This window comes from Balaenoptera ricei, chromosome 12 (assembly GCF_028023285.1).
Source record: "Balaenoptera ricei isolate mBalRic1 chromosome 12, mBalRic1.hap2, whole genome shotgun sequence".
Classification (NCBI taxonomy): Eukaryota; Metazoa; Chordata; class Mammalia; order Artiodactyla; family Balaenopteridae; genus Balaenoptera; species Balaenoptera ricei.
This window is the reverse complement of record NC_082650.1, coordinates 3657349-3684477: the sequence shown is the minus strand read 5'-3', so window position 1 is coordinate 3684477 and position 27129 is coordinate 3657349. Positions and strand designations below refer to the sequence as shown.

At 37.5% G+C, this 27129-nt stretch overlaps 1 protein-coding gene across 1 annotated transcript in view; it reads right to left on the bottom strand.

Moving 5' to 3' along the window:
* PDE10A (phosphodiesterase 10A) overlaps positions 1 to 27129 on the bottom strand; it is a 291717-nt gene that overhangs the window by 98943 nt on the left and 165645 nt on the right. The window contains 1 exon segment of the mRNA XM_059940850.1: positions 9781 to 9809. Coding sequence (XP_059796833.1) covers positions 9781 to 9809 — 29 coding nt within the window.

Genomic DNA, 27129 nt, shown 5'->3' with positions numbered 1-27129 from the left:
GGAGAGGGAAGTGGGGAAGGGCAATACAGGGGTAGAGGATTAAGAGGTACAAGCTATTATATTACATATAAAATAAGCTACAAGAATATGTTGTACAACATGGAGAATATAGCCAATATTTTATAAGAACTATAAATGAAGTATCACCTTTAAAAATTGTTAATCACTAAACTGTATACCTGTAACTTATATAATATTGTATAGCAACTATACTTCAATAAAAAATAAATTTTTTAAAAAGTAATACTTAATTCTCAGAAAAAAATAGAAACAAAATTATACTAGGCAAATACATGACAGGGATATTCCTGGGTCAAAAAGTAAATGCATGTTTACCTTGACAGGAAAGTGGCAAACATTTTTCAATGTTATATATTAAAGATCAAGTTATCAAAATGATTTGAGTATTTTAGAGGAAAATAAATTACAAATATAGGTCATTTATTTCACACAAACACCACAGGCAGAAGAATTCTAACTATTCTAAGGATAAGCAATCACAATGAACAGTTAAGGAAAACTGTGGCCTCAAGGGCATCGTGGGAGAAAAAGAGGACAGGGCTAGGAAAGAGGGTGCTACTGACCCTTTGGCAAATGCTTATTTTAAAAGTTTAAAAGTCCTCAACAGCAAGCAAGGGATTAGTAGATATTCATCCTGAGCCTATCCTAACACTAAGGAGAAGCTGCCTCGCTTGTCCCGCCACATAACTGAGCGCAGAGGGAAGGCTATGCGTGGCGCTGGTTCAAAGTGCTGTGCAGTGGGAAGATGTGGTTTGTGAGCAGCAGACTTCACAGGTTCAGAGGAAGCGTCTTACGAAAAGCTACGAAGGATGGAGAAAACTGGAGGAAGGCAGAAGAGCAACAAGTAGGACATGAGGACAGAATGGTCACAGCTTACACTCAGGAAAGACAGTGAATTCACGTTAAAAGTGGTGAAAGCAAGCAGGCTGAGAGTCTATAAATGAGTGAGACATTCTTTTGAAAACACATTATCAGCTCAACCCAAGGACAGAAATAATAAAAACTAATATTCCTAAAGAACACTTAAGTTTTCAAAGGACTATTATTAACTAATTTAATTTAGGGCAAAAAGGTCCATGAGATGAAAGGGCTTTTCATAATAAAAATTTAATTTAGGAAGAATGACTCCAGGAGCTAAAATAGTTTCAAATCACTCAAGTAGTAAACATTTCTGATACGTTTAAGACTGCTAATAGAAAAAAAATTAAGTTATCAGGAGAAGATGAACAAAGAGAAGGTTAGGGAAACAAAAGATGTACCTAAGGGCTTTACCCAGTAGGTATATTTCTGAATGTCGCAAGTAAATAAGTCTTTTTAAACAAATATTTATTCACCAACGTGTCAAGCACTATTATAAGTATCAGATAAGGCTCTAACACTCACGGAATTTAAATCCCAGTGAGGAGAAAGTGATAAACAAGAAAATATCAGCTTGTGATAACATCTATGGCAAAAATCAAACATATTTATGACTTTGTTGCCACCTTTAATGTAATAAAATGCGATCTAGGAGAAACTGGATTTTATGCACAACTACTCTTTGGCTGGATCATTACTATTTTCGTTTTTCATTCAATAAGGAAATGTGCACAAAACAATGGCCTTTAATTAGCCTTTGGTTCTGTGGCCAAGACCAAACTCTACTAAGACCAAACAGCTTAATACAGTTTCTCCATTGTTAATACTTTTCAACATCTATATTCTAAAATAAAGTTGTGGTTGCCAAGAATGGTCTTAGAAAACAGGTAATAATTTAAAATCTTGTGAAAGAAGAACATGTTCAGTTCCCATTTTTTAAAAGAATTATCATAATGGTTTGATACTGTTTTTAATAACCACCATCATGATTAATAGGATCTGTATTCTTCTATACATCACTCATATCATTTTATTATCATTGATCAGGAACAAACTTTAATAGATGATTGGTATGTTTAATTTATTGTTAAGATTATGGGTTTCATCCTTAGTACAAGCAAACAAAAATCACTATCTTTGGCCACCGTTTTCCAGTATGTAAATAGAATGAAATATTTTTGTATAGCAGATTGATGCATTCAGTTACATAGGGAAATATTTTGCAACTAATTCTCTCAGGAAACCGAGGTGCTTAGAACTGATACCCCACACAGGTTTCTATGGCTATAGTTAATAACTAGCGGCAAAGCCTGTGAAATGAAATTTAGCTAAAACAAACAATGCCATGCTTTATAAGAAATTTTCTTTTGGGTTTCCACAAAACTCAAGTTGGAGTGCCTGAAGCTATTTTGACCTGTGTGATATGGAAAACACAGACTCTGCTTGCAGGCTTCCAGCCAGTATTCCTCGGGAAAGTGGGTGATTTTCCATCAGGGTGAGAAATACTTGTTGGGTTCTTTGATATTTAAAATTCAAAATGCCAGAATTTCACTTTACGTGATAGTTACATCTCTGCCCGCTCTGGCTTCTCCGTCCCACAGATATGCTGATAATCAATGGGACGGTGACCTGCCTGTCCTCTAGGGCCTTGTTTCTCAGTATCATATTCAACTGTCCAAACCCCACCTCTTAGCCAAAGCCTGATTAGAGGAAATTATATATAGGGAGATTTTAGAAGACATGCTTTCTGTCTGCTTCTCCACACATTCTAACTTCTATCCTTGGGCCACAGCACATGAGCCCCGTGATTATCAACTGGAGGCGGGGTATAGGTAACATGAAAAATTACTCCAGATAATTCTACCATGTGTCTACCTACTCTCGCTGTTTGTATATCACCTTCACTTACTGAACAGTGAACCACATTTTAACAGTATGTCTTTGAAACTTACTAAAGATGGATGTAAGATTATATAAACAGATTTGTGCTTTTATGAAATTTAGTAATGATAATAAAAACTTTGTCCTTAAGAATAACTGATTGGTATCCTTCCCTAAAAGATGTAAAAATAAATAAAGGATACCTTATTTAAATTGGAGTCAGCTAAGGGCAGAAGGGGGAACTCTCATGAAGACCCCAAACAGGAAGAGACTACCTTGCATCTCCAACTGGGAGAAGGCTGCTTACTGCCTAACTACCCAGTAGAAGAAAAGAAAATCTTCACCCCGCCCAGGCACAGCCCCACCAACAAGAGACTGTCACAACTCAGCCAATGAAAAGACACTACACTCTGAACTCCCAGTTTCCTCCAGTGGACTCCTTGCTTATTAAGAGCCCCACCAAACTTCCCCTTTTCCTCTGTAAAAGACCATTCCTCTTCTTTGTCTGGACTTGCTTATAGTCTTTGCTATAACATTCTTATCCCAAATTGCAATTCTTTGCTACTCCTGAAAAAAACATACCTTGCTGGTAAAATAACTGTCTTTTATTTTTAAGGTCAACTTTACATAAGTGAAGCAACCTACTTTGGTTCAGTTTCACATAACTGGAAGTTAACAGCCTGCTTATTCATAGAAAAGTACTGACTATTCCAATTTTTATTTCTCCTCTTCTGTTTCTTCCTCTGTTTTGTTTCTTTGGTTATATTTGTTTTCTGATAACCAATTAAAAATTCTTTTTAAGACTGATATGGTATAAAAAGAAATTGAAAGTGAGTAAATGGGAATTATTTGCGAAGGAAAAGACTTGATGGGTACTGGGGAGGCTGCCGAAGGTGGGTGAGGCCCCTTGGGCACTCAAGGATTGTGCAGCAACCAACTTGCCCCGCTGTCCCAAATCATCACGTTTTCTCTCTCTACTGGATTATTTCCATTAGTACATTTCTGTTGTCATTTATCCCATTTTTAAAAAGACAAACCAAACATTTTAAAAAGAAAATATCTCAGGGGTGGAGAGTGGAAAGTGGTCAAAAGATACAAACTTTCAGTTATAAAATAAATAAGTTCTGGGGATATAATGCACAGCATCGTGACTATAATTAATAAGACTATATTGGATATTTGAAACTTGCTAAAGGGAGTAAATCTTACAGTTCTCACCACAAGGAAAAAGACATAACTATGTGTGGTGATGGACGTTAACTAGACCTACTGTGATGATAATTTCACACTATGCACATATATTGAATCATGTCGTACACCTGAAACTAACGAAAGATTATGTGTCAATTATATCTCAAGAAAAATATCTCCACTCCCTATTTAGCTACCACCCTATTTCTCTTCTCTCTTTTAAGGCAAGACTCTGTAAAACAATTGTCTATATTTGCTGCCTACAATTTCTCTTCTTCCTCTCCATCTCCCTCCCTCTCCCTCTCCCTCCCTCTCTCTCCCTCTCTCTCAAACTCAACCTCATCTCTCCAGTGAAACAGCTCTTACTGAAGTCACCAATGACTCCACACTGCCAAATCCAGTTGTAAACTCTCAGGCTTCATGACCCTTGAAATACAGGCAGCGTTTAACACACCAGTGATTATTCTCTCTGTCTTGACAGAATTTCTCCTCCTTGCCAGGATGAATACACTCCTGGTCCTCCTCTTGCCCCTTGGACACCTCTTTTCAGTCTCTGTAGGTCTTCCTCCCATCTCAGACTTCTAAATGTTCTGTGCCAGGGCTGGCCTTTGGCTTTTATCCTCTCTTCTCAAACCACACGCACTTCCTAGGTGATCTCGTCCAGCCTCACCACTTTACATACCATCCTACGTGCTGATGATTCTTAACTCATCCATATTATTAAGCCTTCTCAGATTTACATCTCTAATTCAGATCATTTCCCTATACTCCAGACTCAAATATCCAGCCAACTACTTAACATCTCTATTTAGAAATCTACTCGGTATCTCAGACTTAGCACATCTGAGACTAAGCACCCAGTAGTGACCTCTGTTTCCCCCTCCTCCACACACACCTTGACCTGCCCCTCTGGCAAACACTCCCATCTAAGTAATAGCAACTCACCCTTCCATCTGCTCAGGCAAAACCTCGATGCGATCATTTCTCTTTTTTGTCTTTTTTTATACCAGACATCTGATTAATCGGCAGTTCTCGTTCACTCTACCTTCCAAATATACGTAGAATTCAGTCTACCAAATCCAAACACTTCTCCCCACCTCCATCATCATCAGCCGGGTCCAAGCCATCTTCATCTCTTACCAGGATTACTGCACTAGCCTTCTACCTGCCACCACCCTTGGCAATGAAAGTGCTGCTGAATTTATTAAGATTTCTGCACTTATGTTTGCACTAGTAAAACTGGTCAATACTTTTTCTATTTTGTATAATGCTCTAATTTTTGTTTCAGGAATAAAATTCTGTCTTGAGTGAGATAAGTAATTTTCTTAGCTTTGGAAATACATACTTCATATTATGTAGGAATTTTCTCCTTTTTTATGTTTGGTGGAATTATCCAGTAAAAGCTTTTGGGTATCATGCCATTTTAGGGGGTCTTTTACTAACTTCTCAGTTTTTTTCATTGGTTAACAATATATTTAGGTTTCTTAACTCTTTTTCAATCAATTTTAATAATTTATAATTTCCTTAAAATTTCCCATTACATCTAATTTTTCAAATGCATTAGTATCTACTATTCCTTATTAAATTATTAATATTCGCCCTGTTGCCTGTACTGTAGTTATCTTTCCTTTCGCATTCCTTAATATTTGTTATTTTCTTACTTCTTGAATAGATTGCCAAACACAGCCTATTTTATTGATCTATTTAAGAAAATATCTTTTTCATTATTAATCAAGCCTGTATTTTAAATTGTGGGCCATTAATTTCTTTTCATTAATTCCCTCTGCTTTTAAAAAGTTTATCTTTGGTGTTCTAAAAATGAATATAAGAATATAAATTTTCATCCTATTATGGCTGCATACCTTAGGTTTGGTAGATTTTGTCCCCATTTTACATTTGAGACTTTTAAAAGTTATTTTTTTAAAAGGTCACCCAGATGAAGAGTGGCAAAGTAGAAATTCAAATCTAAGTGTGATTTACACTATACCAGAGAAGTTCTTTAGAATGTATCACACAAAGACATAGAGATGCAATTCACACAAAAAGAAACATAGTTAACATATGGCAATATGTTTATTTGCTTTAAATAAAAATATTAAAATAACAGCATGCCATTTACACAAGACGAGATATAATTGCTGATTAAATTGGGTTAAAATGAAACCTTAAATTGGAACAATAATTTGATAAACCAACTTAACAATGTATATTAATTGTCATAAAATATTTGTGTCCTTTGACCAAGTAGCCTCGAATCAGTGTTTTTCCTCAGGACATATTTCATCAGACTAAAACTGCTATATAAAAATTAGAATATAATGAAACATATCTACAGCATTTTGAGGGACAAAGACGGTACCCAAGAATTCTGGACCTGGCTAAATTTGTCATATTCTAGCACTCAGCACCCAAATACTCTTCTTATCTTGTTTTCTCTCTCTTTTCCTGTCAGAAGCTGGAACCACTTAACAACAACAACAACAATAATAGTAAAATAAAAGATTAACTTTGCTGACTAGATGAAAACAAATGACACAGATATGACAGACACCGCATCCCTCTAGATCCCCTCCTGCCTCAACCTCTCTGACCAGGGCTCTTTCCTGCACTCGTTCAGTTCTGGCCCAGATGACCTCCTTCTGTAACGTGAACCTTCCTGCCTCTGGGCCCTTGCACTTGCCGTGCCATCTGCCTGAAGTGTTCTTCCCGCAGTTCTCAGCATGGTTCCCTCCTTCATCTCCCATAATATTTCCTCAATTACCCTGGTAAGCCATCCCTGGCTGCACACTCACACCCCTAGCACCAGATCCTCTGTCCTGGCTTTGTCTCTACAGTAAGTCCACTCCTAATCCACCATCACTCTCTATCAGCTCATTCTGCTTTATTCTTCTATGTACTTATCATAATATTTATCACTGCCTGATATATATAAATTAAAAAAAACTTTCAACTGTTTCCACCACCACCTTCCATACTATGATAACTGGAATACTGCTTTGCACTGTATCCCTAAAACCTAGAACAGTGCCTGGCATATAAGTGCCCAAGAAATATTTGTCTATGGAATGGCAGGGAAGGAGGAGGACATGGAGAGAGGGAGGGATGGAAGGAGAAAGAGAGGAAGAAAGAGGGGACGGAGAAAGGGCTCAGGACTTATAGATCTGACTTGACTTCATGGAAAAAATATCTTCCATTTCTGGATCAATAACCAGAAATGTCCTATAGTGTCTTGGAAAAGCTAATTCTCCCTAAGCTCTATTACAGATACATAGTTTCTGAGGGCTACCTGGCCTACCTCGTCTTATCAGGGTCAAGCCACAATTGGTCTATAATGTCATGGCATTGCCTCCACCTTCTAAAAAATAGATTAATAATGCATACTTTGTCCAGAGAATGTCAACCCAGACCCTAAGGAGGCCCACGGGGAAAAAAATTATTTTAAGTGAGCATGTCTCACTGGGAAAGACAGAACACAATCCCTCTAATTAAAGAGCTCTCATATGGAGTAGGGGGTATAGCCTTTTTTGAGTTGCTACAAAAGTCAGAACAATACTAGTAGATGGCAATTAAAGAGAGGTTGTTTGGCGCTAAGTGAGAAAGTATGTCACAATAATCAGAACTGCCTGGAGGGGTAAGAATCTGCATCACTAAAGAGCGTGCTTTTGACAATGGATGTGCCCTGTGGCCCGTCACCATCTACCAAAAGTTTGCACTAGTATTTCTAAATCTTAATTTTAACTTAAAACATTGGTATACTATTTTATAATGCAAATTCTATGTATCGGAACTGACCAAGATCTGGGGTATATTCAGAAAAAAAAAAAAAAAAAAACCAACTTTTAAAGATCCGGGCAACTGATACTATTCTAGGTTATCAGTTCATATATTTAGCATTTCTCACCTGGAATTGCATTTTCTCCAAATTTGGCATAAAGTAAAAGAATTTTATAAAATAATAGCAAAGAAAAAATGACTATGTATAGTTTATCATCATTTCTAATGGGCTTAAAGATAGTGTGTGGTATTATCTGCATCTCTTCTCTCTTCACCCGGAAGAAGGCACTGGCATAGTAAGAAGTAGGTGGCAATCTGAATCCAAGATGTCTTGTGGCGATATTTTGCATAACTAAAATATATAGAAACGCATTCAATTAAAAAGTCTACTCCTTGTCTATATAGCCGTTCTCCCCAAATAGAACCTGGCTTATAATTGAAAGAGTGAGCTGCAATAACAAAATCATTTATGACAGACACTATGGTACAAAATCTTTAAATTGGGGGACCCTGGAGGCGAAGGGAGAGTTCCACCAAACAGGTGAATAGAGTTAATATATTGAAATAAGCAAGGTATCAGAAGGACAGCTCTGATCTTTGCTGTCAACAGAACAGGGTGTAAGGAAAACACATGGGTGGGTGGAAACCACCTCTTTGGGCATCTCTTTTCCCACTTCCCTCAAAAACAACAACAATGTCTAAAATCCTCTGAGGGCTATAAAGGTTAAATTGAGGTCAGGGATTCCCTATAAACTAAAGTTATTCTAAAACAAGAATACTGATGAGTAAGTTGTAGTTTTTTTCCCTACTGTCCTGGATTTATAAACACCTGGTACTATCTCAGAGATCTGAGATAGTAGCTTTGCCAATATCGACACCCCAGTATCTTATGACTGCCTAGGTCCACGTGTGAGAATCTTCTTTTATCCTCAAACATGGCTTTTCAGCCATTTCTGCTGCTCTCAGTAGCTGTAAAAATTCCAGGCTGATCTCTCTGCCCCCTGATATACCTTGAAGCACTCAGTCTTGGGAACTTTCCAGCTGTGAACCCTGTATATGTGAAGTTAATAGTGCATGTACCCAGGAAAACCCTGAGACTTATAGAAACCTTAAGAGTCTGTTAGGTTGCTAGGGACAGAGGGAGTTCTGCCCAGTCTCCAGCAATGGCCCTGGTCATTTTAAAGATTCCTTTCTACAGATAATCAAAAATAAACGAATATATCTATATATGTGATCCTGATAACAGTACTTCAGTTTATATCTTACGATAAAGAGTGATCTCTCACATAAGGTTGCATCAGATACAATTCTGATTACTTTCAACATTGAATCCACATTTTAAGATCTTTATCTGTAAACAGGATATATAGCTAAGATTCTTTTTCATATGTAATTACAGAATTATAATTTTGTACCATTAAACATGGCATGCTAAAATGCTCTCGATACTCATACCCCATAAGCTTTTAATTTTGTTAAGTCTCATAACTTTAACACTAAGTATTTCTCTTGAACGTGAGAACGGTGCATTTAGTATTTCTAAAAGTACTGAAGAATATCACGTCTTCAATTCACGAGTAGTCACCTTTTGTTCTCCCAGAAAGAAGGTGCATGAACTTGAAGGCAGTGTTAGCCCTGTAGCACACGTGCAAAGCCACTGAGCAGGGGACGGTGAGGAAGCGGCCTGAGCAGACCGTCGCCACATGGGAACTCGGTGTCAGTGCTGCTTTATCTTATGGTTTTTCAAGAGAAGCCAGAAATCCGATCTTAATATGCACTCTCTCAATATCTAAATGTTGGCAACAAATTCAGAAAACTCCATATGCATGTGCAGGCCAAACGGAACGCATCTGTTAGCTGTATTCAGTTTGAGGCCTCCAATTTCACACCTCTCTCCTCACTGGCTTTACTCCATACTGATGAGTGCTACTCTGGAGAGGGCACTCAGTTTTTGTAATTATTTTTCTAACACTTAAACACGCTAGAGCACTGAAAATATACAAAAGAATTTATTTCCTATATTGTGGTAACAAAAATGATATTCACATTACTTACCCTGCTGACTTCCTTAGGAGATGATTCATCTGGGGGATGGAGAAGGAAGGGAGAAAAAATACAATTAGAAAGTCTGAGTAGTTTCTGAAATACAGAACATGTCATTCACGCTCAATAAACTAGAAGGCTATTTGCAATGCCTCCGCTTGTGAAATCTAGGAATTTGGTTTTAAAACTCTGTAAAATAAAAGTTAAACAGTAAGTTTAGAGCTAGATGTATGTGTTAATTTTGGAGGGAAATGAAATAACACAACAGTTTGCCAGTCATTTTCAAGATTACCTTTTTAGAGAGTCTAAAATGGTAGTGCCTGCAAATATGGCTACACTGTGGTTTATCAAATACACGTACCTAGAAAAGGGTTTGTAATATTTGCAGTATTCTAAATGACACAACCCACATGAATATCTCAAATGGTCATTGACACTTGTGCTGTGAGGGTTATTTCCAGCATTTCTAATTTGCTGAAATAAGACATGGGCCTGCATGGCACCCTGGTTAAGGCATGAAACACACCTATTAATAGTGCTGCTTTGTACCATGGATCCCAGGAGTTGGCGGGGTGGTTTGTACCAGCCTGTCAGCATTCTTTACTAGTAAAATCAGACTGATGGACTGACCTGGTCTAGTTGAGGCCCTCTGAAGGGCTCTCCCCACGAATCTGGCCACATGGCAAGAATATGCCTGTGTCCACCAGCAGGGTACAAGAAACAAACTGTCCAAGACTCCGCTTTAGGTCCACTGGTTAAGAGTATCCCATGCCTGGTAACTGCTTCTGACCCGGAGAAAAGGTGTTGATATGGCCCTTCCAGAGGAAGGGTGACTGGAGCTGGGCCTGTCCAGACCGCTCACTGGGAGGCAGCCTTTAATTTCATGCTGTTGCTATCTTGTGTCTTGCTTAGCAACCAAACCCTCTCTAACTACCACCACCAGCACACACTTAACACACCAAATTTCTAATGTATTCTACATTACCAAAAAGCACAGCCTAACCTATCTTAACACTGACAAAGTTCACAAGTCCAGACAGGGCTGTGATTCTTCTTTCTCCTTCAATATTCTTATTAACTAACCCACTGAGTCTTTTTGTTTCCTCTTTTTTCTGATCTTTCTCAGATTTACTGCTTACCATCCATTTCCACAAATAACATTAAGTCTAGTTCCAAATCACCTATCAACCAGTAACCTCTAAGCTGATCCCTGAATCCAATATCTGCCCTGGCAATCATGGCTACACACACACACACACACACACACTCACTCACACACACACTCACACACACACTCACACACTCACACACTCACACACACACTCACACACACACTCACACTCACACACTCACCCACCCAGTTTATCTTTCAAAAATATCCCATCTATCATGCCCCTTGGATGCTTCATAATTTAAAGTAAATTAGACTTCAAAACTTGCGGCATGTTGCCTTTACCTGGGAACCTTTCCAAAATTAGCAAGCTTGGGACTATCAGATAGTAAGCATTCAATAAGCAGTTCCTATTTTTTTGTATTACTGTATTAATACATACTTGCTTATATATTTTTCTTCTAATTGTTCCATAATGGTTTGAGTATCGCATCTGATTTCCCTAAGAATGTAACCATGTTATAGGAAAAACATTTATTTTACCTTATACACTGAAGTCACATCATAGAAACATTTCATTTATTCTTTAACTCCTAACCTCTTATTCTTTTCTAAACCTCTCTGAAGATGGGACTCTTTGATTTAATCATCACAACAAATTTATTAACAGATTATAAAGTTGTTAGAGGCATATATGTTTTTAATATTTTTAAATTTTTATCTAAGAAATTCAATGAGCAGGGTTGAAAATTCAAGGTTGATTAAAACATGCAAAGGAAAGCAGCAGCTGTGTGAACAAGTTTACTGTGGGACTGAATGGAGTTTTCAAGCTGTGACCCTTTGGAACCTCCCACTCTCCAGTCATCAGTACGATCTGAAAGTTAGTTCAAAGGAAGAAGAGCTCGAATGTCCAGACATCTGTACACAAATGTCCCCTTTGCTTTCTCCTTTAGTTTTGCTTAGTGCTTCTCAAACTTGAGTGTGCATAAGATGCTCTACTGATAAGTATTTATAAAAACCAACTTTTTTCTTGCTTTATGGACAAAGTATTTGAAAGAAAAATGCTACCTATAACTTATTTCTGGATTTTTCACCTTATGTACAGATTTAGAAATATATCCTCTATCTCTTCCTCCAACTTAGAAGCCAAACAATTTTTGTTAAATGAATGTCAAGTCCATTACATTTAGGGAACGTGGTCTTTTAGCTGAGGAAATGAATGGGTCCAGTGAATTTGTCAGGATAAGGGAAGCTTCCTTCCTATTTCCTATACTTGGAATTTTCATTTTGTTGAACTCTCTTGCCGAGGCAAGTTTCAGCATGTTGTAGACAATGCATTCACTTTCTCGTCCACAATGGAGAGGACACGAGGACCGCATAGCGGAGGTGGCACGGCCAGTGGCTCAGAGCGTGCACTGTGGCCAGAAGCCCACATGGCCAGTCACTTGCTGTCTTACTTTTCGGCAAGGTGTCTGACTTCTTTTGCCACCTCATAAGCCTGAAGTGAGACAACATCCTATCAGTATAATTTGATACTGAAAAATAATTTTTTCCACAAAAACATTTTCAATGTAAGGTTAAGAGACCACAACTTAGAATGACTCCTAAGAACCCACAACTCTGGAACGTCTCTGTACACTTCCAACACGTACTCCCAGCTAAACTGTCGGAGTGGCATTTCACATGGTTCAGGAATGAAGCTCACTTAAAAATGAAAGGACAGGCAATCATGGAAAAGAAGGAAATTGCCACGGATGGCAGATTTTGAGTCCCTCATGAGCATCAGATTAGCAACAAAAATGTTAGCAACAGCAGACACTAATTTTTATGTGGCATTAGGGATCTGTAAACATTTGTTTATCCAAGAAATGTGTACTATGGATCCATTATGTGCCAGGCATTTATCCCTGTTCTCAAGAAGCTTAAATCTAGTGGGAAGAATAAACAAGAAAAAATTTTAAATAATTTCAGAAAGGGAATATTGATGCTTGTTAAAGAGAAATTTATTTTTTTTAAAAAAAAGAAACCGTCTTCAATGTAAACATCATTTTAATAATTTCTTAAAGCCTTAGGAAGAATAGCTCATGCAACAAAAAATCCCCTGGAGGACTTCTTAGTAAATACACCTTTCAGCAAGTACTTAATTTTGAATATTTTATAAATCCTTATAACTGTGCACATATTTGTACTTTGTTTTTTGTCATCAATTTTGATATTTCTTATATGAAATGGGATTCCAGGAATGAATCCAAATTTATAAGTAGAACTTAAAGGAATTCACATTATGATGACTGATTTAAAGTTCTGTGTCTGCTTCTAATATTGGTCTTTACTCTGGTGTTTAGCTTTGAAGTAAGAGCTCCAGAAATAGAGAGTAGACAAAAATTCCACTAAAACTCATATTCTTTAGAATCAATAAGAAATTATTAAATTTTCTTACTATTTGAGCCATAAAAACTATAGACAAAAGTGAATACCATTAAAGAAAAACAAAATGTGATAAAGAAAAATAACAAATAGAATAACAAAACAAGTTTAATAAGTTATTATAGATCTAAAAAAGATCCATTTAAAACCAAGCATTAAAGAGTTTTGATTGATTCTTATGATCCTTAAGTATTTTTATTCTTTGTTGATCTTTTAAAATCTTCCTACTAAAAGAGAATATATATATATATTTTTTACAATAAAGAAAACAGATTCAACATGATCCAAGATTGCAGCTGTTAAAAATGATGAATGTTTATGTTTATTTATTGACATGAAAAGTTGTCCATGATTTGGTTAAGTTAAAATATATGTATATGTATTTAATCTATAAGTGTATGTAAACACATACACATTTTATAAATTATATACATAGACACACAAATTGGTTTCAATTACAAATTATTTTTTCTTCAGTATATCATGTTACAAGTCTGAAATGAAAACAATTATGGTTGAGTATAATTTATACATGTATAAATGTGTGTTAATATTGTTAAAAAGAAAACTTTTTAGATTGATTACCATTTCCTTGAAGTACAATATACAGTTATTTTGACTAAATCTTCCACGGTTAAGTTCTCGGCTTTCAGTGCTCACCCTGTAGTATAAGAAAAGAAGTCTAAGAAGTCACGCATTGATACTATGTATCCAGAGAGGAGAAACAGTGACCAGAAGATAGAGGACTTGGGGATCACTGCAAAGATGTCACTGCACCTCAGGCCTTCAAGATTATCCATCTCACTTTGCCTTGCAGTTTCTGCAGATAACGTAAATGGAGCACACTTGTCTTCTCCTTGTGGGAAATACGTATTTCCCGTGAAAATTAATAAACCAGCCATCTTTTATACACACTTCCATCTCTTAGGAGCTGGTGTGGCTCCACTCAGCCTCCTCCAGCCGTTTCTGGCACAGCTGTGGAGCTTGTCTAAAGACAGCTATGTGTCTTCTAACAATGCAATCTTACCGACTCAATCCACAAATATCTATCAAATGTCTAATATGTGCCAGATACTGAATAAATGTCTCAGTTGGCCCAATCATACCAAAGGGGAGGACTTAAATTCCACGGCTTTGAGAGAAAAGAAACAAGGCAGCCTTTGGCCCTAGTTGGTGGCAGGAGCCACCTTGTAGCCATGAGAGGAGTCAACCCCAAACAATAAGCCAGCAAGGGCAACAGAGGAGAAGGGGAGGCGGGCACAGAGCATTGGGCAGAAGGGGATGGCGGCTGGGGGAGAGGAAAGAGAGAAAAGTTGGATCTCTGGAGACATTTCAAACCAATTTAATCAGCCAACCTTGAAGACTGCCTTACCTAAAGGCTTCTTAATATGTGAGACAGTTTATTTCCATATTGATTAAGCCAATTTTACCAGATGAAACAGAAAGCCCTCAAAAGGAAATGAGGAAAGGAAATGAAGGAAATGTAATAAAATGTTAATAGGATATTACTTTTATATCATTAAATCAATACATCGTTATTTAAAATAAAATCTTCAGAAAGCTCTCCGATTCCTACCAAAAATAAACTAATCCCTTTGCTTGGGATTCAAATCCTCACAATTTGGTTCTATTTTTCCAACTGGAATCTGTAACAACAGGACTCAACTGGTCTTACTAGAGCCCCAAATATGCGTTGCTCACTCGTAACTCAAAATCTTCATACCTTCCAACAACAAGTATTTTTTGAGCACCTACTCAATAACTAAGTTCCTGGCACTATTCTCGGTGCCTACAATATATCTGAGAACAAAAAAAGACAGTAATCCCTGTCCTCATGAAGCTTTATTCTAAAGGCAGGAGATGGTCCATAAACATGATAGATAACTACATTATACAGCAAGCTGGAAGTGGTAACAAAGTAGTCCAGGTTAAGAAGGATGAGAAAGCAGTGGGGGAATGGCTGGGGGCAGGCTGCAGATTAAAGTGTGGTTAGAGAAGACCTCCTCCAGGGCGTGAGCTATAAAAGCAGCTACCTAAGGCAAAAGCATTCCAGGCAGAGGGATCGGCCTGAGCAAAGACACTGAGACATGCGTGTGCCTGCTGTTTCCTCAAAGTTGATTCCTCCCTCTTCCCACACATCGAAGTCTTTCAAGACTCAGCTCAATTTGTATTTTGTCTCTGAGGCCCTCTCAAGAGCACATAGGCCCACTATATGTCTTCCCTCAGAATTCTTACACACTCCTTTCCTGTGAGGAGAGCAGAATGGTACATTAAAAAAGAAGATAGGCTTAGAGTCCAAAGAGATCTGTCTTCAACTCTCAGCTTCACTTACAAACCATACATGGGCTCCTTGACCTTCCCAACTTGGTAATCTCATATTTATAAAATGAGGTCACTTCAGAAGGTGCTAGGATCAAGTGAGATAATGTACATAAAGTTTTTGCACAGAGCGGGCTCTCAATAAATTGCAGTTTTCTTTCTCCGCATTCAACCTGGCATTGACTATGTTCTGCTTTGTGTGGATAACTATATACATATGAATGACTTAACTTCTTCACTGGATACAAGTTCTTGGAGACAAGAGACCACATCTAATATTTCTTTTACATTACGGGGCGGGGGGGAGGCATTTCAAAAAATGATTCTTAAATGATTAAGATATAATGATTCTTTTGCATGCAGACAGCAACATCGTGGTAAAGCATTAGGAGATTGTTACCTTTGCCAACGGTTTAAAATCTCGTGGCCTAACTATTAAAGATAGTCCTCAAATCATTTCACTTTTGTTATCCTTCTTACTTCAGTTTTCCAACGCTAAAAACCAGGAATTTATGGAAGAATATAAGCCATGTAATCAAGACCTGAAGTACCAGATTAATTGATTTGTGCCAATAACCCCTCTATTTTGCAGTTACTGATGAGGAAACATGAAATAATCTACAAATCACTAAATAATTGGAAAGTATAAAGAACTATATACTTATTGTAGCCTTGGTCAAAAAGGCGGGGGGGAGGAAATAATAAGTTTACAAGCTATACCACAAAACAGGAAAAATTATTATTTTTTTTCCCTGAAGGACTGTAATGATTTTCAGTAACTTACAGAATCACATTTTCTAGCACACCCCCTCGTAGTCTATTCTTTGCATTTATTTCTATATAAACAGAAGGAGACCATTCCTAGTGAGAGTTAGTCCATGAAGCTTTCCAGTTCTATAAATAAAAAGTGATGGCTTAAAAAGGCATTGTGTGAATTGCAGGTGGTCTTCTATATATAATGTAATAACTTACAAAGTACCTTCCTTATACCTATATATATATATATATATATATATATATATATAAGCAAAGTTATCATTAAACAATCACTTAATGTGTTTCTCTCCATTTCTATATGTTGCATTATAGAACTTAGCTATCTCTAAATGTCCTGGAGCTGTGTGGATTCTGTGTCTTTGAACTCTGGTTTGGTATCATGTTCGTGAGCAACTGTAACTCACTGTAAGGTTCACCATTAGCAACCTGAGCAACATCTCTCCCAGAAGCTAATGGCAGAGCTGATCTTAGTTTCTCAATTGATAACATGTGAGCTGTTGAAATAGAGAAGCAATTCTATCACTCTGACAGAAGAAACCAAAGTAATTAAATGTAAACTCTGTTAACATTTGGAGAATTATTCACCTTTTAACATGGGAAGTTCTATATTCAATAATGTCTTCCAAAATTCATAGATTCAAGTAACTATTTAGAAACAGCTAAGGAGCTTAAAATTTTATTATAATAGATAGACAGATAAAAATTATAAATAAAAAATTATTGAGCCTTCCTAAAACTCTTACAATATTTTATGCCTTTAAAAAAATATCTTTATAACGATGCTTCAATATTGAGGATGTGGGGATATGAGAAATCCAAGGCCTTCCTATCGTATTTATAAAAATAATCAGCAGAAAAGGGCTTAGCATCAAAGTCTACATGGTCTAGGAGTTTTCTGAGGATGCGATAAAATCCCAGAATGTATTGATCACCTCTAGATTTCTCAAATTCTCTAGAGCATATAAGATTCCATGAAATTTGGACATCACACACTGCTATGTCAACAGAGATCTTTTTTTCCTTTTAACATCTTCATTGGAGTATAATTGCTTTACAATAGTGTGTTACTTTATGCTGTATAACAAAGTGAATCACCTATTCATATACATATATCCCCATATCTCCTCCTTCTTGTGTCTCCCTCCCACCCTCCCTATCCCACCACTCTCGGTGGTCACAAAGCACCGAGCTGATCTCCCTGTGCTATGCGGCTGCTTCCCACTAGCTATCTATTTTACATTTGGCAGTGTATATATGTCCATGCCACTCTCTCACTTCGCCCCAGCTTACCCTTCCCCCTCCCTGTGTCCTCAAGCCCATTCTCTACGTATGCGTCTTTATTCCTGTCCTGCCCTTAGGTTCTTCAAAACCAGTTTGTTTGTTTATTTTTTTAGGTTCCATATATATGTGTTAGCATACGGTATTTGTTTTTCTCTTTCTGACTTACTTCACTCTGTATGACAGTCTCTAGGTCCATCCGCCTCACTACAAAGAACTCAATTTAGTTCCTTTTTATGGCTGAGTAATATTCCATTGTATATATGTGCCACATCTTCTTTATCCATTCATCTGTCGATGGACACTTAGGTGGCTTCCATGTCCTGGCTATTGTAAATAGAGCTGCAATGAACATTTTGGTACATGACTCTTTCTGAATTATGGTTTTCTCAGGGTATATGCCCAGTAGTGGGAATACTGGGTCATATGGTATTTCTATTTTTAGTTTTTTAAGGAACCTCCACACTGTTCTCCATAGTGGTTGTATCAATTTACATTCCCACCAATGGTGCAAAAGTGTTCCCTTTTCCCCACACCCTCTCCAGCATTTATTGTTTGTAGATTTTTTGATGATGGCCATTCTGACCGGTGTGAGGTGATACCTCATTGTAGTTTTGATTTGCATTTCTCTAATGATTAGTGATGTTGAGCATCCTTTCATGTGTTTGTTGGCAATCTGTATATCTTCTTTGGAGAAATGTTTATTTAGGTTTTTGGCCCATTTTTGGATTCAGTTGTTTTTTTTTTGATATTGAGCTGCATGAGCTGCTTGTAAATTTTGGAGATTAATCCTTTGTCAGTTGCTTCGGTTGCAAATATTTTCCCCCGTTCTGAGAGTTGACTTTTCGTCTTGTTTATGGTTTCCTTTGCTGTGCAAAAGCTTTTAAGTTTCATTAGGTTCTATTTGTTTATTTTTGTTTTTATTTCCATTTCTCTAGGAGGTGGGTCAAAAAGGATCTTGCTGTGATGGATGCCATAGAGTGTTCTGCCTATGTTTTCCTCTAAGAGTTTTATAGTGTCTGGCCTTACATTTAGGCCGTTAATCCATTTTGAGTTTATTTTTGTGTATGGTGTTAGGGAGTGTCCTAATTTCATTCTTTTACATGTAGCTGTCCAGTTTTCCCAGCACCACTTATTGAGGAGGCTGTCTTTTCTCCATTGCATATTCTTGCCTCCTTTATCAAAGATAAGGTGACCATATGTGCGTGGTTTATCTCTGAGTTTTCTATCCTGTTCCATTTATCTATATTTCTGTTTTTGTGCCCGTACCATATTGTCTTGATTACTGTAGCTTTGTAGTATAGTCTGAAGTCCAGGAGCCTGATTCTTCCAGCTCCGTTTTTCTTTCTCAAGATTGCTTTGGCTATTCGGGGTCTTTTGTGTTTCCATACAGATAGTGAAATTTTTTGTTCTAGTTCTGTGAAAAATGCCATTGGTAGTTTGATAGTGATTGCATTGAATCTGTAGATTGCTTTGGGTAGTAGAGTCATTTTCACAATGTTGATTCTTCCAATCCAAGAACATGGTATATTGCTCCATCTGTATCATCTTTAATTTCTTTCATCAGTGTCTTATAGTGTTCTGCATACAGTTCTTTTGTCTCCTTAGGTAGGTTTATTCCTAGGTATTTTACTCTTTTTGTTGCAATGGTAAATGACAGGGTTTCCTTAATTTCTATTTCAGATTTTTCATCCTTAGTGTATAGGAATGCAAGAGATTTCTGTGCATTAACTTTGTATCCTGCTACTTTACCAAATTCATTGATTAGCTCTAGTAGTTTTTTGGTAGCATCTTTAGGATTCTCAATGTATAGTATCATGTCATCTGCAAACAGTGACAGTTTTACTTCTTTTCTGATTTGGATTCCTTTTATTTCTTTTTCTTCTCTGATTGCTGTGGCTAAAACTTCCAAAACAATGTTGAATAATAGTGGTGAGAGTGGGCAACCTTCTCTTGTTCCTGATCTTAGTGGAAATGGTTTCAGTTTTTCACCATTGAGAATAACGTGGGCTGCAGGTTTGTCATATATGGCCTTTATTATGTTGAAGTAAGTTCCCTCTATGCCTACTTTCTGGAGGGTTTTTATCATAAATAGGTGTTGAATTTTGTCAAAAGCTTTTTCTTCATCTATTGAGAGGATCATATGGTTTTTGTCCTTCAATTTGTTAATATGGTTTATCACATTGATTGATTTGCATATATTGAAGAATTCTTGCATTCCTGGGATAATCCCCACAACCATGCTTTATGACCCTTTTAATGTGCTGTTGGATCTTGTTTGCTAGTATTTTGTTGAGGATTTTTGCATCTATGTTCATCACTGATATTGGCCTGTAGTTTTCTGTTTTCTGTGACATCTTTGTCTGGTTTTGGTATCAGGGTGATGGTGGCCTCGTAGAATGAGTTTGGGAGCGCTCCTCCCTCTGCTATATTTTGGAAGAGTTTGAGAAGGAAAGCTCTTCTCTAAATGTTTGATAGAATTCGCCTGTGAAGCCATCTGGTCCTGGGCTTTTGTTTGTTGGAAGATTTTTAATCACAGCCTCAATTTCAGTGTTTGTGATTGGTCTGTTTATATTTTCTATTTCTTTCTGGTTCAGTCTCAGAAGGTTGTGCTTTTCTAAGAGTTTGTCCATTTCTTCCAAGTTGTCGAATTTATTGGCATATAGTTGCTTGTAGTCATCTCTCATGATCCTTTGTATTTCTGCAGGGTTAGGTGTTACTTCTCCGTTTTCGTTTCTAATTCTATTGATTTGAGTCTTCTCCCTTTTTTTCTTGATGAATCTGGCTAATGGTTTGTCAATTTTGTTTATCTTCTCAAAGAACCAGCTTTTAGTTTTATTGATCTTTGCTATCTTTTCCTTCATTTCTTTTTCATTTATTTCTGATCTGATCTTTATGATTTTTTCCCTTCAGCTAACCCTGGGGTTTTTTTGTTCTTCTTTCTCTAATTGCTTTAGGTGTAAGGTTAGGTTGTTTATTTGAGATTTTTCTTGTTTCTCGAGGTAGGACTGTATTGCTATAAACTTCCCTCTTAGAACTGCTTTTGCTGCACCCCATAGGTTTTGGGTCATCGTGTTTTCATTGTCATTTGTTTCTAGGTATTTTTTGATTTCCTCTTTGATATCTTCAGTGATCTCTTGGTTATTTAGTAATGAATTGTTTAGCCTCCATGTGTTTGTATTTCTTACAGATTTTTTCCTGTAATTGATATCCAGTCTCATAGCATTGTGGTCGGAAAAGATACTTGATACGATTTCAATTTTCTTAAATTTACCAAGGCTTGATTTTTGACCCAAGATATGATCTATCCTGGAGAATGTTCCATGAGCACTTGAGAAGAAAGTGTATTCTATTGTTTTTGGATGGAATGTCCTATAAATATCAATTAAGTCTACCTTGTTTAACATATCGTTTACAGCTTGTGTTTCCTTATTTATTTTCATTTTGGATGATCTGTTCATTGGTGAAAGTGGGGTGTTAAAGTCCCCTACTATGAGTGTGTTACTGTCGATTTCCCCTTTTATGGCTGTTAGCATTTGCCTGATGTATTGAGGTGCTTCTATGTTGGGTGCATAAATATTTACAATTGTTATATCTTCTTCCTGGATTGATCCTTTGATCATTATGTAGTGTCCTTCTTTGTCTCTTGTAATACTCTTTATTTTAAAGTCTATTTTGTCTGATATGAGAATTGCTACTCCAGCTTTCTTTTGATTTCCATTTGCATGGAATACCTTTTTACATCCCCTCACTTTCAGTCTGTGTGTGTCCCTAGGTCTGAAGTGGTTCTCTTGTAGACAGCATATATACAGGTCTTGTTTTTGTATCCATTCAGCCAGTCTATGTCTTTTGGTTGGAGCATTTAATCCATTTACATTTAAGGTAGTTATCAATATGTGTGTTCCTATTACCATTTTCTTAATTGTTCTGGGTTTGTTATTGTAGGTTTTTTTCCTTCTCTTGTGTTTCCCGCCTAGAGAAGTTCCTTTAGCATTTGTTGTAGAGCTGGTTTGGTGGTGCTGAATTCTCTTAGCTTTTGCTTGTCTGTAAAGGTTTTAAATTCTCTGTTGAATCTGAATGAGATCCTTGCTGGGTAGAGTAATCTTTGATGTAGGTTTTTCCCTTTCATCACTTTAAATATGTCCTGCCACTCCCTTCTGGCTTGCAGAGTTTCTGCTGAGAGATCAGCTGCTAACCTTATGGGGATTCCCGTGTATGTTATTTGTTGCTTTTCCCTTGCTTGTTTTAATATTTTTTCTTTGTATTTAATTTTTGATAGTTTGATTAATATGTGTCTTGGTGTGTTTCTCCTTGGATTTATCCTGTATGGGGCTCTCTGTGCTTCCTGGACTTGATTGATTATTTCCTTTCCCATATTAGGGAAGTTTTCATCTATAATCTGTTCAAATATTTTCTCATTCCCTTTCTTTTTCTCTTCTTCTTCTGGGACCCCTGTAATTGGAATATTGCTGAGTTTAATGTTGTCCCAGAGGTCTCTGAGACTGTCTTCAATTCTTTTCATTCTTTTTTCTTTATTCTGCTCTGCGGTACCTATTTCCACTATTTTATCTTCCAGGTCACCTATGCGTTCTTCTGCCTCAGTTATTCTGCTATTGATTCCTTCTAGAGAATATCTAATTTCATTTATTGTGTTGTTCATCATTATTTGTTTGTTCTTTAGTTCTTCTGGGTCCTTGTTAAACATTTCTTGTATTTTCTCCTTTCTTTTTCCAAGATTTTGGATCATCTTTATTATCAGTACTCTGAATTCTTTTTCAGGTAGACTGCTTATTTTCTCTTCATTTGTTTGGTCTGGTGGGTTTTTACCTTGCTCCTTCATCTGCTGTGTGTTTCTCTGCCTTCTCATTTTGCTTGCTTAACTTACTGTGTTTGGGGTCTCCTTTTCACAGGCTGCTGGTTCATAGTTCCCATTGTTTCTGGTGTCTGCCCCCAGTGGCTAAGGTTGATTCAGTGCGTTGTGTAGGCTTCCTGGTGGAGGGGACTAGTGCCTGTGTTCTGGTGGACGAGGCTGGATCTTGTCTTTCTGGTGGGCAAGACCGCGTCTGGTGGTGTGTTTTGGCGTGTCTGTGAACTTATTATGATTTTAGGCAGCCTCTCTGCTAACAGGTGGGGTTGTGTTCCTGTCTTGCTAGTTGTTTGGCGTAGGGTGTCCAGCACTGTACCTTGCTGGTCGTTGAGTGGAGCTGGGTCTTAGCGTTGAGATGCAGATCCTTGGGAAAGCTCTGGCCCATTGATATTACATGGGACTGGGAGGTGTCTGGTGGTCCAATGTCCTGAACTCGGCTCTCCCACCTCAGAGGCTCAGGTCTGACACCCAGCCGGAGCACCGAAATCCTGTCAGCAACATGGCTGCTAGTGCTGGAGGGTCTCCTGTAGAGGCAGGGGGTGGCTGTGGCTAACAGCCGAGACAAGGACACTGGGAGCAGAAGTTCTGGGAAGTACTCCTTGGCGCGAGCCCTCCCAGAGTCCGCCATTAGCCCCGCTGAAGAGCCTCTAGCCAGAGATCTTAACTGATATGAAAATAGGAGAAGATCCTGGGACTAAATAGATGATAAACATTAAGAACTCAGAAAAAGGTTTAAATTTTACTGACTCAATCATATCATTTTGAATTGTAATAACATTAATAATGATAAATAAAATAAATTGGAAAATGTGATACAAAAGTCTTTAGTTCTGTGCAAATCTTTTACTTTACTTTTGATTGAAGATGTTCCTGTTACTATTGTCTGTTATAGCCTAATTACTGCTAACTTAATCTGTACATCATGAAAGTTCTAATCTAAAGCTGTTCAAAGGAAAAATTAAAGTAGGGGCTTTATTATTTTTCTGTGAAGTTACTTCATATTCACTCTAGTTATTCTGCAGTATATTTCAAGTGTGCAGTAGATAAAGTTTAGAACACTGGCTCTCTTTTTTGTTTCTGTGACACTGAAAACGGTAAAACTTTTAAAGAGTCTCATTTTGCTAAAAAAAAAAAAAAAAATCATCTGCAGAAAGCTGACATTTGTGAGCGGTTCTCTTTCTGCTTCAGACCAGCTGACAGGCCAAGAAGGGAAACACCCTCAGGGACAGAGTCTGCTCATGCCAGCGGGAGCAAAGGGGTCTTAGCAGGGGAGTGGGCAGCTGAACCATGGGGGTGAGGATGGCCCTACACGAAGTACAGTTCTGTCAGAAAATTGCTTATTCTCTAGGAATATGTACGTTTGCATTGAACATACATTTTATTTATTATTGATACCAACCAAAGGAATAAAACAAAGAAACCAGGCAAATACTTCATGTTTTTGAGACACTAACAAAAAAATACTAGAACTGAACAAAGAATTTAATTGTCTACAATTTTTAGCATATTGACTCTTTCTTGTTCCCACAACCCTACTTCTTCAACATTTCTGGTATCAGTTAAGAAGTAATGACTTGTCGATAATTCCATATTAAGACTTTTTACTTAATTTAAAAGTAACAGCAGTTTATAGCAATGAATCACTGAACATTCATTTTCACTTTGTCTGAAGTTTGATATGGGTGACATTAGTTATAGTATTAAAATAATATTCCACTTTTGCTCATGAAGGATTAACTGAAACAGAAATGGCCTTCCAATCATCAACAACTAGAAAACCAGACAAAATGCATGAAATGAAGGTTTTTAGACAGTGGCCACCAGGCAGCGAAAAGACTGTGATCTCAGAGATAAAATATTTGAAAAAAAGTCAGTACTCTTTCAGGATAGAAGCTAACTGCAAATTAGGAATTTAAGCAGATTTAACCTGATAAAGAGCATCTATGAAAAATCTACAGGTATCATCATACCTAATGGTGAAAGATTAAATGCTTCCTCCTTAAGATGGGGAGCAAGGCAAGAATATCTTCTCTCACCACTGCTATTAAGCATTATACTGAAGGTTCTAGCCAGAAAAATAAGACAAAAAAGTGTGTATTATATAATTTATATTACATATAATATAAATATTATATATGGTATACAGATCTGAAAGGAAAAAAAAAGTCTTTATTCACCGATGGCATGATAACCTAGGTAGACAGTCCTAAGGAATCTGCAAAACAAAACAAAACACACAAAAAAACACTACTAGAATAAATAAGTGAATTCAGTAAGGTCACAAGACGCAAGATCAGAGAAATTTAACTCCTAAATAGAGAACGATACCTGTTACATGATAAGGCAAATGAACCGGAGAAGCCAAGTCAATTTTGAAAAATAAGGAAGTTGTAGAAGCTACACTGCATTCTAAGGCTTCCCATAAAGCTGTATTAATCCCAACTGCATGGTACTTTTCTCCACAACCTCACCGGCATTTATCTCGTCTTTTTGATAACGGACGCCCTAACAGGTGTGAGCAGATATATTTCATTGTGGCTTCTATTTGTACTTCCGTGATGATTAGTGATGTTGATGTTGTGCCCTTTAATACATACAATTGTGTCAATTATACCTCAATAAAGCTGGAAACCAAAATAAAATAGTGTGACGGAAACAACCTAATGACAGATATGTAGATAATGAACCAAAATAGAGAATCCAGAAATAAACATATGGATATATGCGATTTTTCAACAAAGTTTCCAAAGTTTTATTCACCAGAGAAAAAATAATCTTTTTAAACAAACGTTGCTGTAATAAATGGATATTCATATAGAAAAACAAAACAAAATAAAAAATCTTGACCCTTATCTCACACCACATAGGAAAATTAACTTGAAATGAACGAATTTGAACTGACATATACAAAAGAGTGAAAACTATAAAACATGAGAGGAAATCTTGATTTAATTTATTTCTTGGATTAGGGAAAAGAATCATAAAAGAAAAAATGGATAAAACAGACTTTGTCAGAATTAAACACATTGGCTCTTCAAGAGACACTACTGGGAAAAAAAAAAAAAAAAAAACAGCCACAGCCTGGGAGATACATAATATTATATATCTAATAAAGGACTTGTGTCCAGAGTATACAAAGTAATATTACAACTCAATATTAAGATGACAAATATCCCCAATTTTAAAATGGGCAAAATATTTGAATAGATGCTTCACAAAAGAAGACATAGAAATGGCAAATAAGCTCATTGAAAAAAAAAAATGCTCACCATCTTTAGTCGTTTGGGAAATGCAAACGGTAACTACAACGAGATACCATCACATACCCATTAGGATGGTAAAGTTAAAAGGAAAGAATGTGAAGCAACTGGAAATTTATAAATTGCTAAAAGTGTCATACATCCAAATAAAGGAATATTACTGAGCAGCAGAAATGAACAGAGCACTGATACACACCACAACAGACACGAGTCTGAAAAGCGTTACGCCAAGTGAGAGAAACCAGATGCAAATACCGCATATTGTATGATTCCATTCATATGAAATTCCATAAACAGGACAAAGGCAGCTGAGAGGTTGCCAGAGACTAGAGAGGGATGAGGTAGGGGAGCTCAGCTGCAAAGAGGCACATGGCACTTTCTGGGGTGACAGCAATGCTGATGTGGTGATGGTTACATGACACAATACATTCACGAAAACTCACTGACCTGCATACTTAAAAGTGGTCAGATTTATTGTATGTAATCATGCCTTAATAAAGCTGATTGAACAGGAAAGTATGACTCGCCCTAGGCTTTGGCTCCTCGTGCAGCGTGCGCCAGGACCATTCAGGATACCGTCTTGTCTAGAACATTCTCCGGCCCTACACTTCAGTGCTGGCTGGGGGCACTGGGGGCGGGGAGGGAATGTTAACGTGTCCTGCACCGTCCCCAGCCTCCAAGTTATTCCTCCATATTGACTGCGACCTCGCAACCTGACCCACATCGTTCCTCTCCCTCAATCCCGCCTCAAAGCACCCTGCAGGCGTTCAGCAGCCTCACTGGAGAACGAGAGCACAGGCAGCAAACCGAGGGACTCTCACAGGGAGGGACAAAGCCGCTCCAGCCATGGGTCGCTGGGAACTCAGGGTGGGTTTCGGGGGCTGACAGCTGCAGCAGGGAGGGGTGCACGTGGAGAGCCGGCAGGCAGGAGAAGCTCTGTCCCGCTTCACCACGAAGTAACAGGCCCTGCAGCGTGTTAGCCGGAGAAGCCTGAGCAGTGAGCTCAACAGAACCCAGGAGGACAGTGTTAAAGGGTCCAAGGCTGCTCACCATCACTGCCTTGTTTCCGAGTTTCCCTATGTGCCCAACTGTCAGAGCCCAACTGGAAGAAGCTGTCCCAAACTGGAACTCTCACACAGCCTCTTTGGAAAACAGTTTGGCACCTTCTTATAATGCTAGTGCTAGGTATTTATCTAAGACTAAGTATGGAGAATACCAAGTTCCAAAAGAGACCAAGTTAATGCAAAAAAGTAGGCTTTAAAGCAGAAGTAACTGAGACCTTCAGTTGCTGAGATTATATGTTTTCTATCAGTAGGAAATGT